Genomic DNA, 17055 nt, shown 5'->3' on the forward strand with positions numbered 1-17055 from the left:
AGTCGCCTGGGTGATGCCATCCTGAAGATGGGGGGCTTTGGGAAGGTGCTGCCTAGGTTGTGTTTAAGGTGCCTGCAGGTTGAAAGATGCAGTAGCGATTGAGTCTTGGGGAGTTTGGGGCTGCTAGTTCTTCCAGCTGGCTCTGGAGCCAACTCCTCCTGCTTTATGGGAGCCCTGCACGGTTCATTACTCCTGCCTCTTCCCTTCCCCATTTAAACTTTCTCATTATTCCCCATACATTGTCCAGTCACTGGCTTGGCTTGTGACCTATTTAAGAGTTGGCAGTATGCGTGTGCATGCAAATGTATGAACATGTGTCTCTGTGTGTGTATACTCGGGGGTGGGATTAGCTCTGAACTGATGAGCTTGTCGCCTAAAGATAAGAATCCCACATTGGGTGTCCTGAGAGGAGAGATAGGAGAAACTGAAGAGGCAGAAAAGCTGGACTGGCTTTACTACAAAACCAGCAGGGGAATGGTTAGCAGTGTTATAGAGGGATAAAATACCCCCTAAATTTGGCATTTTCAGAAATCATTTAGCAACCTAGTTTTTTAATTGCAGGGACTTTAAAAAAATTACAAAATGAGTACAGTACATATTTGTATCTGACTCATCTAATGAAGTTTGTGGTTTCAGAAATAATGAGTCATTCTGAAACAGTGCATTGTTTCACAACTTTTAAGTTGCACAAGTAATACAGTGCATTACTATGTCTTTCACTTACATTCACAAATTATGAATATTTTGCTACATTTGGTTTCTCTCTCACACACATACACTGGCACAATGATCACATTCCGATTTTTTTTTTTTCTTTTTTTTAAGACAGAATCTTGCTCTATCACCCAGGCTGGAGTGCAATGGCGCGATCTCAGCTCACTGCAACCTCCACCTCCCGGGTTCAAGCGATTCTCTTGCCTTAGCCTCCCGAGTAGCTGGGATTACAGGTGCATGCCACCATGCCCGGCTAATTTTTGTATTTTTAGTAGAGATGGAGTTTTGCCATGTTGGCCAGGCTGGTCGTGAACTCCTGACCTCAGGTGATCCACTCGTCTCGGCCTTCCAAAGTGTTGGGATTCCAGGCGTGAGCCACCGTGCCTGGCCACATTCAGAAATTGTAATAGGTACCACAGTCTATAGTCAGATGTTCCCAGTTATCCAATCATATCTTTATAGTTGTTCTTTTTAAATTATCCGGGTTCTATTAAAAGGTCATGCTTGCATTTAATATGTTCCTTTAATTTGAAAGAGTTCCTCAGTGTTTTGTTTGTTTGTTTTAGTCTTTCAAGACGTTAATATTTTCATCCAGGCGCGTTGACTCACACCTGTAATGGGAGGCTGAGCAGAAGGATGATTTGAGGCCAGAAGTCCAAAACTAGCCTGGGCAACACAGCGAGGCTCCATCTCTATGAAAAATAAGAAAATTAGTCAAGTGTGGTGGCGCATGCCTGTAGTCCTAGCTATTCAGGAGGCTGAGGTGGGAGGATTGGTTGAGCCCAGGAGTTCAAGGTTACAGTGAGCTATTAGATTGGTGCAAAAGTAATTGTGGTTTTGCCATTAAAAAAAGGCACATACTGGCCGGGCGCGGTGGCTCACGCCTGTAATCCCAGCACTTTGGAAGGCTGAGGCGGGCGATTCACAAGGTCAGGAGATCAAGACCATCCTGGCTAACACAGTGAAACCCAGTCTCTACTAAAAATACAAAAAATTAGCCGGGTGACTGTAGTCCCAGCTACTCAGGAGGCTGAGGCAGGAGAATGGTGTGAACCTGGGAGATGGAGCTTGCAGTGAGCGGAGATTGTGCCACTGCACTCCATCCTGGGCGACAGAGTAAGACTTCGTCTAAAAAAAAAAAAAGGCAAAAGTAGCTATTAGTTTTGCATCACCCTAATATAATAATGAGTGTACCACTGCACTTCAGCCTAGGCAACAGAGTAAGACCTTTTCTCGGAAAAAAAAAAAAAAAAAAAAAATTAACATTGTTGAGTTCAGGTGATTTTGCCAAATGTCCCTCAAGTTGAGTTTGGTTGTTTCCTTATGGTTACATTCAGGTTAAACCTTTTTGGTGGCAATACTGTCTACATGAGTGATGTTGTATCCTCAGTCAGTCTATCAAATAAGAAGGACACAATGTCTGTTTCTCCCATTGTTGGTATAAATCTGATCACATGGTGAAGGTTATGTCTGCCAGCGTTCTTCACTGTAAGGGTATGTTTTCCCCATTGATGATTCTTGCCTGAATGAGTTATTACTATTGTCTTAGTCCATTCTATGCTGTTATAACAGAATACCACAGACTGCATAGTTTATAATGAAAACAAATATATTCTCACAGTTACGAAGGCTGGGAAGTCTGATATTAAGGTGCCAGCATCTGGCGAGGGCCTTCTTGCTGCATCATCCCATGGCAGAAAGTGAGAGGGTAAGAGAGGTGAGAGAATGAGCAAGCAAGAGAAGGCTGCATTTGCGTTTATAACAGACCCACTCTCAAGATAACGAACCCACTCCCATGATAGTGACATTAATTCATTACTGAGGCCAGAGCCCTCATGACCTGATTGCCTCTTAAAGGTCACACCTCTCAGCACTGTTGCATTGGAGATTAAGTTTCTAACACATGAACTTCAGGGGACACATTCAAATCACAGCAACCACGGTGATTAGAAAATGGTAATTTTCAGGCTGGGTGCAGTGGCTCATGCCTGTAATCCCAGCACTTTGGGAGGCTGAGGCGGGTGGATCACTTGAGGTCAGGAGTTCAAGACCATCCTGCCTAACATGGTGAAACCCTGTCTCTACTAAAAATACAAAAATTAGCTGAGCATGGTGGTGGGCACCTGAAATCCCAGCTACTTGGGAGGCTGAGGCAGGAGAATTGTTCCGGGAGGCGGAGGTTGCAGTGAGCTGAGATCGTGCCATTGCACTCCAGCCTGGGCAATAGAGCGAGACTGCGTCTCAAAACAAAACAAAACAAAAATTGTTAATTTTCTTTTTTTCTCATTCCTTCCACATTTATCAGTTTGCATTCTTCTGTAAAGACATGCTTTAGCTTCTCCTTGCCCTTCCTTATTTTATTAATGTCAGTATGGACTTATGGAATTTTATTTTCATTAAATGAGTTATAATCCATTCGTGTTATTTATTTATTTTATTTTTATTTTTTTAATTTTTTTGAGACAGAGTTATGTGCTTGTCATCCAGGCTGGAGTGCAATGGCGCGATCTCAGCTCACCGCAACCTCTGCCTCCCGGGTTCAAGAGATTCTCTGGCCTCAGCCTCCTGAGTAGCTGGGAGTACAGGTGCCTGCCACCACGCCCGGCTAAGTTTTGTATTTTTAGTAGAGACGGGGTTTCACCGTGTTGGCCAGGCTGGTCTCGGACTTCTGACCTCAGGCAATCCACCCGCCTCGGCCTCCCAAAGTGCTGGGATTACAGGCGTGAGCCACCGTGCCTGGCCCGTGTTATTTATTTTGATGCCCAAGGTCAGCCAGTGACAGAGGGCCTACAAGGCCACTTCTGTTTGAGTGTTCCCATTGTTTTTGAGCACTTTCTTATATTTTGGCATAGAAAGGTATTCCAGGCTCACGTTATAGTTTCCAGTTTGAGTACTAGCCATTTTCCAAAGAGCCTTGGTTCCTTTTAGTGGAGAATTGCATATAGAAACCAAGATTTGAGTAGATTTGCTTAGTGCTACTGGAGTATCATTTTTTCTGGGCCCTAGCAATAAACAGAGGAAGGAGGTTTTTTTAAAAAAAAAAAATAGTGAATTACAAGAACTCTTGCTTACAATAGAATGCCGTCTAATTAATGAGAAGGAATGATTGAGTTAAGCAAATCACCATTTCACGACTGCCATAGTAAGAACTGATTCAGGCAAGAATCATCAGTAGGTGCTAAAACTCATAGGTGAGAGTTTGATGAAGAGTAAGATTCTTACAGTCCCCAAACACGTACCACAAGATACCTACTAATTAAAATGGGAACGTTATGATGGAGAAACCTGGCAGACACCACATCAACCAAGTGCCTTCTCATGTCCTCTCTCACCGGTCGCTTGTGTTTATGGCGGCTGATGCTTTTGACAGTTAATGTCACATCTGAGGCAGTGTTCCATGACCCCAGCCATGGGAGGGCACTTTTGGGGCAGAGGACAGATTGTCCTGTTCTCTTTTGGTCTGGTTCCAGGCAGGAGCCTTTTGTCTCAGGGGCTGCTTATTTTATGCGAAGGAGATCAGAGTCTGGAGCCCAGCAGCTTTGGGCTGTCTCTGTGTCCCATGTGATCCATGAAAACAGCGCATGAGAATCACCAGTCCCAAAGGGGGAACTCTGGGAGACCTGGTTCTAGCCCCTACCCTCACCTCAACTGGTTGAATCACTGGTGGACCACCTTGGATTGCCTCTTATTGCCATAGGAAGCTGGTTGGGAGTGCTGCCAACTTTCTTGACTGTGACCTGCATTGCTCATCTGTTGTTCTTAGGTGACTGTGAAGGACAAATGGCATCTCTCCCAACCACCTTCACATAAGGCAGGTGGGCTCAGCTCAGGCCCAGCCAGGTCCACCACTGGAATTCAGACATGTCTGAACTTGCTGGAGTAGATGAGAACCCCGCAGGAGCCAGAGCAGTCCAGGGCCAGGGCCTCCTGGGAAGACTCAGCCTGAAAGTAACCTCTAGTGACCAAACCTTGCTATCCAGTGGGCAGGCAGATGCTCTCCTTTCCTCAGACTCGCCTCCTGGCTACAGCTATGACTGTCTGCAGAGACAAGGTGGTTTGCTCTCAGGACACAGATGGCAGAGAAGCCTGCTTCCCGTTCCTAGACCTGAACTTTGTACAAGTAAAATCGAATAGTATCTACTTTTTTTCTTTTTTTTGTATAAGAATGATTTTATTTGTTCCTTAAATGTTTGGTAGAATTAGTGAAGTCATCTGGGCCTAAAGTTTTCTTTGTGGGAAGGTTTAAAATGATGAATTTTAGGCTGGGTACGGTGGCTCACACCTGTAATACCAGCACTTTGGGAGGCTGAGGCAGGGGGATCACCAGAGGTTCGAGACCAGCCTGGCCAGCATGGTGAAACCCCGTCTCTACTAAAAATACAAAAAAATTAGCTAGGCGTGGTGGCAGGCACCTGTAATCCCAGCTACTGAGGAGGCTGAGGCAGGAGAATTGCTTGAACCTGGGAGGTGGAGGTTGCAGTGAGCTGAGATCATGACACTGCACTTCCAGTCTGGGTGACAAGAGCAAGATTACGTCTCAAAAAAAAAAAAAAAAAAAAAGGTGAATTTACTTTTTTAATTGCTATAGTGCTATTAAAATTTCTATTTATTTTTCTATTCGTGAATATTAAAAAAAAAACAAACCTTTTATAGTTTGGTACCATAGGAAATCTGAAAAACGGATGAATATTAAAAAAAAAAAAAAGTGGCCGGGAGCAGTGGCTCACGTCTGTAATCCCAGCACTTTGGGAGGGCCAAGGTGGGCGAATCATGAGGTCATGAGATTGAGACCATCCTGGCTAACACGGTGAAACCCCGTCTCTACTAAAAGTACAAAAGATTAGCCGGCATGGCGGCGGGCACCTGTAGTCTCAGCTACTCAGGAGTCTGAGACTGGAGAATGGCGTGAACCCAGGAGGCGGAGCTTGCAGTGAGCCGAGATGCACTCCAGCCTGGGCGACAGAGTGAGACTCCATCTCAAAAACAAACAAACAAACAGAAAAAGTTTTATAGTTTGGTCCCATGGGAGATCTGAAAAATGGGAGGCTGCTCAGAGACTCGTCATAACAATATCTGCTCTTATATAGACAGCCCCTAGTGGTTTGTAAGCTGAAGCTGAAACCGTGTTCACACACTTGATACCTTGCTTTATTTAGAACTCCCAAGTCCCAAAAGTGGGTGTTCCACACATTTCTTTGATTAAGAAGGCAGGGTTCTGTTCCCTTCTTATAAACTCAGGTTTTCTCTCACCATTTGCCTGCCAGGCAGTGTTAGGTGTTTTGGATACAGCTGTGAGTCTGTTCCACGGAGGAGCTCATCCTTCAGTGGAGACAGAAAATGCAGTCATGTGGTAGGTACACGGAAGAGGTGCTCTGGGCGGTCATGAACTGCCCTGAGAGCTCAGAGGCAGATAAGCTACTCTGCTTCCATGTGAACTTCTGTACTGTGAATTAATTCATGCATGGCAGGTGAGCAGGGGAAGGATGTTGGTGTAATGGAGACATTGCTTTAGTTCACCTGTGATTTTGCCTAGGCAAAGGAGATGGAATGGGGGGAGGAGAATGACAGTCTTCAGCAGGAAAGGAAAAAGCCCTTTGACTGCTCTGCCGCAGTCAGCCCTGTGGGCTCCTGGGAACAAGAAAAAACCAGTGCCTGCAGCTGGCACTCCCGTAGAAAGCCACATCCTAGCCTGTTGGGGTCTTGGCCGTGGCAGGCTACACTGCCTCCAGGCCCCACTTAGTAACAGCCCCCTGGCTCAGAACTCCTTTTTCTTTTTTTTTTTTTTTTTTGAGACGGAGTCTTGCTCTGTCGCCCAGGCTGGAGTGCCGTGGTGCGATCTCGGCTCACTGCAAGCTCCGCCTCCCAGGTTCACGCCATTCTCCTGCCTCAGCCTCCTGAGTAGCTGGGACTACAGACGCCCGCCACCACGCCCGGCTAATTTTTTGTATTTTTAGTAGAGATGGGGTTTCACCGTGTTAGCCAGGATGATCTTGATCTCCTGACCTCATGATCTGCCCGCCTCGGCCTAGAACTCCTTTTTCATCTGCACTGTCTTGGCACCTGTCAGCCTTGCTCTAATTAAAGTTTGCCAGGCTTTCTATTTGACTCTTTTGGTGCAGTTTTAATACCCACGGTGGCAGCCTCTCGCCCCACTGAGCTGCCTGCCTGGGTGGCCCAAAAGATTTTGTTAGTGCTCTAGTGACAACATTTTGTAGGTTTGAGTGGTCTGCTCTAGCCTCATGTTTCACAGAAGTCCTGTTAATTATGTACAATAAGATAACATGAGGTTTTCTAAGAATGTATATATTGCTTTATAGCAGAAATGTATGTATTTCAGAGGAATTTAAAACTTGTGAGCTAGATAGACTATAAAGGGAAGAAACGTCCCTAAAACAAACAGGAAACACTTTTAATAAGCGGCAGTAGAACTCTGTGTGCATTTACTTAGCAATCTGCGTTTATAAAGTGCTTTGTACACATTCCGTCTTATGTTAAAAGCCTCAGCAGCAACCTGGAGGCGGGTTCTGGGGCCAGCGTTTCTGATGGGAAGCTCAGGCTCCATGCAGCCTGTGGCTGGACTGGCCAGGCTCAATGTCACTCCCCAGGTAGCTGCCCTTGATCTATACTAGGAGCACCTTAGAACTAGGAATTGATTTCTAAGCCTGGTTTGAGCTGAGGGCCACAGAGTCAGAGCAGGAGGAGACCCTGCCCCAGAAATAGGCCAGCGCTTGTTATGCAGGCCTTGGCGGTTCCTCGTTTCCTTACGTAACCTCAGTGTTCACGCTGTTTCCTTTTGTTGATTCCCTCCATGTGACTGTTTTTCTATCAATCTTCTTAGCTAATGAGCTCCTTATAAGGTGAATGGATGGATCAGAGCACAGCTCCGTACACAGTGGTGGGGCATAGTCATTTCCCAGAGTGTGGACTTTCCCAGAACCCCCCTTTTGTATGGGTCTGCAAAGGCTGGGATTGTTTCTGCCTTGTTTGGAATAATAAAGCTGCCTGTGTTTCCTGTGTTCACTTTTCAGTCGCCTGTTATCCACTCTCCTACACTTGGGCGGCTGTCCTGCTTCCCTGGCCTCACTGCAGTGCTCAGTGACCTCTGCAGCAGAGCAGTGACTGCCACGGGCTGGTGAATGGAAGGACATGGCCCATGCTCTTCAGGAATGTTTTGGGAAGATGGACACGCGCATGCAGACCTGAGGGTGTTCGGAGTGCAGGGAGGGAGGCAGAGTCTGCAGCAAGGGGTGGGGCCAGGGAGGGAGACAGGCCTGGGGAGAGGACGGAGGCCGAGCAAGAAGTGGGAAAGGAGAGGGCATGGCAGGATGGCAGGCAGTTACCAGAGCCCTCCTGAGATGCCAGAGTCCCCAGGCGTTCCTTCCAGTGTCCTGCCCAGTGCCAGGGACACCTGCTTGTCCTTTTTTTTTTTTTTTTTTTGAGATGGAATCTTGCTCTGTTGCCCAGGCTGGAGTGCCATGGTGCAATCTCAGTTCACTGCAACCCCTGCCTCTTGGGTTCAAGTAATTCTCCTGCTTCAGCCTCATGAGTAGCTGGGATCACAGGCATGCGCCAGCACACTCAGCTAATTTTTGTTTTTTTAGTGGAGACAGGGCTTCACCACGTTGGCCAGGCTGGTCTCGAACTCCTGACTTCAGGTGATCCACCTACCTCGGCCTCCCAAAGTGCTGGGATTACAGGCGTGAGCCACCGCATCCAGCCAAAGGGACAGATTATTAAAGAAGGTAAGAACGGGAGGAGGTGGAGGATGAAGGGTCCAGGGCACGTGGGGAAGGACACTTCCTCAGCTGTACCACTGCACTCCAGCCTGGGAGTACAGAGCAAGATTCTGTCTCAAAAAAATATAAAAAAAATTTTTAATGACATTACAAAGGACATAGATGAAGAGATACACAAGGTGAGGTGTGAGGAGGAGCGTGGCGTTTCCATGCCCTCCTTGGGTGCACCACCCTTCAGGAACGTCCATGTGTTTGGCTGTCCTGAAGCTCTCCGTACCATTTCCTCGTAGCCCTTTTTTGGATTCTTCATTGGATAGACATGACTCAAGCATGGACAACCGGATGGAAATGTGAGTGGATGAAAAGGGCATGATCTCAGACTGACAGGCTGAATGGGGAAACTCAGCAAAACCTATCTGTTCCGATGCTTCTTGGCCTGTGTGGCTCCTTCTAGGGGAGGGGCAGGACCCCTTCTGAAATGCGGGTCTTATGAGTCACAATCAAACAAGGTAGGTCAGAGAATTTCTTTATGGACAGCTCCAAGACAGAAAGACAGAGGAAGATATGTTTTTAGTTATCATGGCCTGTCTGGGGAGAAGTAACAAGGGCTATGGGAGTTATGTGCCAGGAACTGCGGACCAAAGCCAACACAGCTGACCCTTGAACAGCACAGGTTTGAACTACGCAGGTCCACTTGGACTGGATTTTTTCAACCAAACATGACTGAAAATGCAGTATTCCTGGGATGTGAAACCCACGTATACGGAGGAACCTAAGTATGTGAGGACTTTGGCATACGTGGGGGTCCTGCAACCAACCCCGTGTGTACATACTGCGAGGTGACTGTACACACATACTGTAACATCGCAGAGAACACTCCACTTCCTACAGAGGTTGTGCTGAGGGGTCTGGTTATGTCCTCCAGCACGCCTCTTTTTGCTGTCCTTGAGGACTGCCTCCCAGGAGGGTGGCAGAAACCCCTTCCTTCAAGTCTTCAAGCCGCTGACTTATGGCTGTGTGGTCAGGCAGAGGAGGGAACTGGAATTTGTGAGATGAACATGGAAGAGCTGTAGATTGCTATGCAGAAAGACGGTCATTTGGGGCGAAATTGGAATCAGATTAGACGAGGTCTGTGTCCTGACTGCAGTTTAGCAGCAGCAGGCACATGAGGTAGCCTTTCTGAGCCTTGTGGCTTCCACATCTGTAAACTGAAGATAGCAGCTCTCACCTTAGGAGGCGTAGTTTGATGAGATGTGAGAGGTCCACAGCCCAGAGCTGCCCAAAGAGCGGTGTGTAGGCGGTGGTAGCCGTGCCAGCCGTCCGGACACCTGGGGGAGGGTCTGCAGGTATCTGTCAACAAAACTTGAGGTTTGGTCATGTGGTTCCTCCCCTGCCTCAACTGATGACTTTTTCCACCCTTCTCTGAGGTAACAGCAGTTCTCGAAGGAGATTCTGGCCCATCTTCTCACGACTCAACTGTCCCACTCCGTGTACTGGTGCTGTTCTTGTTCTTCCTTCCACTACAGCTGAGGAAGTGTCCTTCCCCATGTGCCCTGGACCCTGCATCCCTCACCTCCTCCCATTCTTATCTCCTTTAATCATCTGTCCCTTTGGCCGGGCGCGGTGGCTCACGCCTGTAATCCCAGCACTTTGGTAGGCTGAGGCGGGCGGATCACGAGGTCAGGAGATAGAGACCATCCTGGCTAACACAGTGAAACCCCGTCTGTACTAAAAATACAAAAAAAAAAAAAAAAAAAAAAAGCCAGGCGTGGTGGCGGGCGCCTGTAGTCCCAGCTACTCAGGAGGCTGAGGCAGGAGAATTGCTTGAACCCAGGAGGCGGAGGTTGCAGTGAGCCAAGACGCGCCGTTGCACTGCAGCCCTGGCGACAGTGCAAGACTCCATCTCAAAAAAAATAATTAAAAATAAAATACAATAATGATAATAATCTGTCCCTTTTTCCTGCATCTTCACTACTGATCATTTTCAGCAGTTCGAGCACATCCACCATTCTCTTGATCTTTATCCCACTCTTCCTTTAATCCTCTCTTTCAGGAAATGCACACGCATAGGGGGAAAACCCTAAGGAATCTCCTCCAGTCTTCATCTTCCTGCACCCATCGATCTTCAAGACCTGTTGGTTCTGCCTCCACAGGGTATATCCATTTCCATCATCTTTGCTGTCACCCTGGCCCAAGCCGACGTTTTCTCGAGTCAACTACCGAAATAGTTTCCTAGCTGATCTCTCTGCTTTTCTTCTGGCTCCCCTAAAATTCAGTCTCCGTACTCTGACCAGGTGACCTTTTTACAACATAAATCAGTACCATCCCCTGCTTAAGTCTTCCATGGGTCCCAGTGCCTATGAACTGGCCCCTGCCTCATCTTGAGCTCATTTTCCTGCATGAAAGCCTTATTAGCTAGCACATGCTGTTCTCTCTGCCTGGAATGTTCTGTTTTTCAAATTTCTCACTCGTCAACCTTTAGCTTTCTGCCTGAAAGGCCTTCCTGACATCCTGTATCCAAGGCCTCCGTTTTTTTCTTATCAGCACATCCAATTCATTTTGGTATGGCGGAACCCATCCCAATTCATAGTTTCAGATTTATATGTTTACTTATTTTAGGTCTTTCCTATTAGCTTATGTTCCACGAGGGCAGTGATTGTGTTTCCAGTGCCTGGCAGAATGTGTGGTACAAACGAAAAACTCTTCAAATGAACTAATGAACCAACAGGGAAGAGAGGTGGTGATGGAGGTTCACAGAGAAGGCAGTGACCAGCTGCCCCACTGATTGAATTAGCTGCTTTTCCTTATCCAAGACAAGGCATGACAGTTTTGCACATGTGTAGGATCCAGCAGTTATGAGAAGTTCAGATGGGGTGGATTCCAGTTGTTGTTCTGAACGCTCGTGGGAAGCCACTCCCATGAATGAGCCTCTGTGTACAGGGTACTCCAAATATAATAGTGCTTTGGGAAAAAAAGAGGCAGCATGACATAGTGCAAGGAACACAGGCCTCTGAGTACTAATTTAGCTTCTGGTCTTTGGTTTGTGTATTAGCTTTGTTTTTCTTTTCTTTGTTTTCTTATTTGTGAAATAAGAGAGATTGGACTAGAAAGATAAAAGTCCTCTCCAGTTTGGCTGCGTTAACAGAGTACCTCACAGCGTTATCAGCAATCAAAACGTTTAATTATCTTTTGAAACCAGAATACGAGCCATGATGGTTCTAGGGTTAGTCAGGTGGTTCAAAGGTGTCATCAAGGATCCAAGCTCTACTGTTGTCTTCTGCTTTGCCATTAGCTTTGTCTCCAGGCTTGTCCCTCGTGGTCACAGTGTGGCTGCTGCAGCTCTAGGCATCACACCCTTCCACAAGAGCATCAAAAGCAGAAAAGGACGGGCATGGGGCAGAGCCCTCCTCGTGGGTCCTTCTCTCTTCATCAGGAAGTAAAATCTTTCCTGGAGGTCCCCTAGCAGATGTCCTTGTATGTCTCACTGGCCAGAACCACTTCATGGATCCACTAGACCAATCGTGAGAATGGAAGTGCCATCATTTCCTTATCCCAGATATAAGTTCATCCCCCAGAGCTGACCTGTTACCCGCTGTACTCGATACAGCTTAGTCCTGTGAACAAAGGAGGAGTAAGGGCAGGCTGCTGCATGGGCTGCCTCATGGACCTGAAGTTCTGTGATTCTTAGTGCTCCGCCTTTGGGAGGCTTCCTTGTTATGCTGCGGGGACTAATTGTGTTGTTCACACCTCCAGTGAGGCAATGGCAAAGAACAACTTTTTCTAAGGAAGGCTTTACATTCCTGAATGAGGCGGGAAACGGATGGATTCACTGGCCAAGAAAAATTCAGTGAAAAAACTGAGCCCAGCAGGTCCTCTGTAGTACAGGGGCCCATGATTGAGCTGCCTGTTGCTAAGAGAGAGTAGAAAAGATTAGAGATCATTGTAAATTATGAGGCAAGACCTCAATTAACTTCCTCAGCAAACTACTGGTTCTTCTGCCTGTCCAGGCTGCAACTTCAAGTATTCCTAGTAAGTGGAGTCTTTCTTTAAAGCTGCTTAATAAAGCCAGATAATAAATGATGAATGTATTTGTAATGGCCATTTTTTTTTTTTTTTTTGAGATGGAGTCTCACTCTGTTGCCCAGGTTGGAGTGCAATGTTGTGATCTCGGCTCACCGCATCCTCTGCCTCCCAGGTTCAGGCAATTCTCCTTCCTCAGCCACCTAAGTAGCTGGGATTACAGGTGCCCACCACCATGCCTAGCTAATTTTTGTATTTTTAGGAGATACGTGGTTTCACCATGTTGGCCAGGCTGGTCTCAAATGCCTGACCTCAAGTGATGCACCCACCTCGACCTCCTGAAGTACTGGGATTACAGGCATGAGCCACCATGCCTGGCCTGTAATGGCCATGTTAAGAACCTACTATGTGCTGGGCACTGTGCTAGGTCCTCGGGATACCAATACAAAGGGACAAGGTCCTAGTCCTTAAGAGGTTGACATTCCAGTTGAGGGATACCACAGGTATCAGATAAGCCAGCTCTATGACAAGTGAGTTATGGGGCAGGAGAATGGGAGTGGCCACCTCTACCTAAGAGGTGACCAAGAAAGGAAGTGACCTTATAAGAGCAACACATGCTTTTGTCTGATGTTGAGAATAGCATGAGCCAGAGGGAGCCATTGGTCAAGAATGGCAGACACTGGATGTGTGGAGCTGAGGCTGGAGGGCTCTGTGGCCATGCTGGGAAGTGTACGTCTTACACTGCAGGTATAGGAAATAAATAGGCAAGTTTTCAGGTAATGTCAGTCAAATTATTTCCCCGTTTTCTCCCAGAGATTACAGAGGATTTTTATTTCATTTACTTAATATATTACATTGATTATGTTCACTTATACATTACGTATGTATTATGGACCAGTTGTTAATAACAAAATTTATACCTTTGCTATAAACTATGGATAGACTAGTTTATAGCAAAATGTCTAAAAGGTATATTAGGTATATTGCTCTTACAAGGTCACTTCCTTTCTTGGTCACCTGTTAGGCAGAGGTGGCCGCTCCCATTCTCTTGCCCCATAACTCACTTGTCATAGAGCCTGCTTATCTGATACATGTCGTATCCCTCAACTGGATACTGGTCAACCTCTTAAGGACTAGGACCTTGTCCCTTTGTACTGGTATCCCCAGTAGTGGTTTCTAGCATGTTTTTGTTGTTTGTTTTTTTGAGACTAGGTCTTGCTGTGTTACCCAGGCTGGAGTGCAGTGGCACAATCACAACTCAGTGCACCCTCAACCTCCTGGGCACAAGTGATCCTGACTCTCCCACTTCATTCTCCCAAGTAGCTGGAACCACAGATATACACCACCCTGCCCGGCTAAGTTTTGTATTTTTTTGTAGAAATGGAGTTTCACCGTGTTGCCCAGGCTGGTCTCAAACTCCTGATCTAATGGCTTAAAGAGGACCAAAAAATTTTAATATTTGCTATTTCCCAAATATTTCTCAGTAGACAGGGGCATTGCCAGACTCTTGTTTTCCAGCAGTCTGCAGAGGTATTCAGAAATGATTCTGCCCATAGTCCTAGGCAAATCTCTTGTGGTGTTTGTGGGAAGCCAGAAGGATCCTTGCCTGGAGCCACAGGTGGTGCTGACTCCAGTGCTTACTGCCTCAGGCCTTTGTTCAAGTGTCACCTTATCCATGATGTTGGCCTCTTTAAAACTGCAGCCCTGCCCATCCTGATCTTTCTTACTGTTTTTTCATTTTTCATACCACACACATATCCATACTGTTTACTAACTTGTATTTGTTTGTTATGTTTACCCCTGCTAGACTCTTGAGTCTCAAAATTTAGTAGGACTCTCTGTGTGGTCTGTTCACTGGTGTATCTCAAGCACCTAGAACAGGGTTCCTCAACCCCTGGGCCGCAGACTAGTACTGGTCCGTGGCCTGTTAGGAACTGGGCCACACGGCAGAAGGTGAGCAGGCAGGCGAGCATTACCGCCTGAGCTCTGCCTCCTGTCAGATCGGCAGCATTCGATTCTCACAGGAGCTGAACCCTATTGTGAACTGCACATGCAGGGGATCTAGGTTGTGCGCTCCTTATGAGAATCTGATGCATCACCCCCACCCCTGGTCTGTGGAAACACTGTCTTCCATGAAACTGGTCCCTGGTGCCAGAAAGGTTGGGGACTGCTGACCTAGAACAATACCTTATGGAAGACCTAGACTCAGAGGGCGGTACCTAGGTAATTAGGAAGTATAGGAAGTTGATCGGTTCTTGGAAGCTGTGACTTGAAGCAAAATGATGCACTGTATAACAAAGCCAGTTTTACCACAGTTGATACTGTCAAAAGAAAAACTTCGGCTGAATTCAATTTAAAAGAGCTTAATTGAGCAAGGAATGATTCACAAATTGCGCAGCCTGCTGAGCCAGAGTAGGCTCAGAGACTCCACTGCAGTCATGTGGTGGAAGATAATTTATGGACAGGAAAAAGAAAGCAATGGACAGAAAAAGGAAAAGTGACGTACAGAAAATGGAAGTGAGGTACAGAAACAGCTGGATTGGTTATAGCTCGGCATTTACCCTATTTGAACACGGTTCAAACAGTTGGCCACATCTGATTGGTCAAAAGTTGGGGACTGGCATGAGTGCAGGCTAGTCTGTCTACACCCCCACTTGTTATAGTCCACGATGAACAGAGAAACTTTTAGGCCAAATTTAAAATATGTAAGGAGGCAGCTTTAGGCTAAACTTAACAACACAAACAAGAGTTAACTTCCTATGACATATACTTTAAGTCACAGTTTGCGAGAACCTACTGAGGACGTTAAGTGAGGACTTACAGTACCCCCTTAAGGTTTCTCCACCTCTTGTCATTGGCCATCCTCTGTCATTAAACAGAAAGGAGTTACTAAGTCAAGAATGAAGATCTCATTGCGTTTGCTAGAGCAAAGCTGCTCATCCCTGCTTGCATGTCTTTAGTGTTGAGCGTAAAGGCCATAGTGCCCTGGAAGGTGAACTTCAGAGGTTGTTAAAGGGTCATGGAAATAAAGAGGAGGCGGGGTCTTGGATTGTGGTTGCAGAGCACTATAAACTGACCATAACCAGATGGTGTTCTTTTAAACAGGTATAAAAGTTTGGTCACTGGGACCCGAGCCAGAGGGGTCATTGCTGTCCTCTGGGTCCTTGCCTTTGGCATCGGATTGACTCCATTCCTGGGGTGGAACAGTAAAGACAGTGCCACCAACTGCACAGAACCCTGGGATGGAACCACAAATGAAAGCTGCTGCCTCGTGAAGTGTCTCTTTGAGAATGTGGTCCCCATGAGCTACATGGTGTATTTCAATTTCTTTGGGTGTGTTCTGCCCCCACTGCTTATAATGCTGGTGATCTACATCAAGATCTTCATGGTGGCCTGCAGGCAGCTTCAGCGCACTGAGCTGATGGACCACTCGAGGACTACCCTCCAGCGGGAGATCCATGCAGCCAAGTCACTGGCCATGATTGTGGGGATTTTTGCCCTGTGCTGGCTACCAGTGCATGCTGTTAACTGTGTCACTCTTTTCCAGCCAGCTCAGGGTAAAAATAAGCCCAAGTGGGCAATGAACATGGCCATTCTTCTGTCACATGCCAATTCAGTTGTCAATCCCATTGTCTATGCTTACCGGAACCGAGACTTCCGCTCTACTTTTCGCAAAATTATCTCCAGGTATCTTCTCTGCCAAGCAGATGTCAAGAGTGGGAATGGTCAGGCTGGGGTACAGCCTGCTCTCGGTGTGGGCCTATGATGTAGGCTCTCACCTCTTCTAGGAGAAGATACAAATCCACAGGAAACAAAGAGGACACGGCTGGCTTATTCTCATTGTGAAAGATAGCTACACCTCACAAGGACATGGACTGCCTTTCTTGAGCACTTCCCTGGAGCCACCACGTATCTAGCTAATACGTATGTGTCACTAGTAGGCTCCAAGGGTTGACAAATATATTTATGATCTATTCAGCTGCTTTTACTGTGTGGATGATGCTGACAGCTTGAATGGATTCTAAGAGACACTTCTGTTTTTAAAAGTCTGCCTTGTTTATGGTGGAAAATTACTGAAACTATTTTACTGTGAAACACTGTGAACTATTATAATGCAAATCTTTTTTAACTTAGAGGCAACGGAAAAATAAAAGTTGGCCGTACTAAAAATGTATACTTGTTCCTAGGAAGGTGATCTCAAAAATTAAAAGTATAATTATTCGGCTGGGCGCGGTGGCTCACACCTGTAATCCCAGCACTTTCGGAGGCCAAGGCGGGCGGATCATGAGGTTAGGAGTTCAAAACCAGCCTGTCCAATATGGTGCAACCCCATCTCTACTAAAAAATACAAAAATTAGCCAGGTGTGGTGGCACGTGCCTGTAGTCCCAGCTACTTGGGAGGCTGAGGCAGGAGAATCACGTGAATCTGGGAGGTGGAGGCTGCAGTGAGCCCAGATTGTATCACTGCACTCCAGCCTGGGTGACAGAGTGAGACTCCGTCTCAAAAAAAAAAAAGTATAATTATTCAATCAAAAAACTGCTGTATTAATTTAGGGAAATGATATTCTCATAAGTCAAATTTTCA

At 46.5% G+C, this 17055-nt stretch overlaps 1 protein-coding gene across 1 annotated transcript in view; it reads left to right on the forward strand.

Annotated features, from left to right (window-relative positions):
- The window catches only part of ADORA2B (adenosine A2b receptor), a 30041-nt gene extending 13397 nt beyond the window's left edge, over window positions 1–16644 (forward strand). The window contains exon 2 of the mRNA XM_025362394.1: window positions 15576–16644. Coding sequence (XP_025218179.1) covers window positions 15576–16236 — 661 coding nt within the window. The 3' untranslated portion in view covers window positions 16237–16644. The remainder of the gene's footprint in view (window positions 1–15575) is intronic.
- The last annotated feature ends 411 nt before the right edge of the window (window positions 16645–17055 follow it).

This window comes from Theropithecus gelada, chromosome 16, assembly GCF_003255815.1.
Source record: "Theropithecus gelada isolate Dixy chromosome 16, Tgel_1.0, whole genome shotgun sequence".
Taxonomy (NCBI): domain Eukaryota; kingdom Metazoa; phylum Chordata; class Mammalia; order Primates; family Cercopithecidae; genus Theropithecus; species Theropithecus gelada.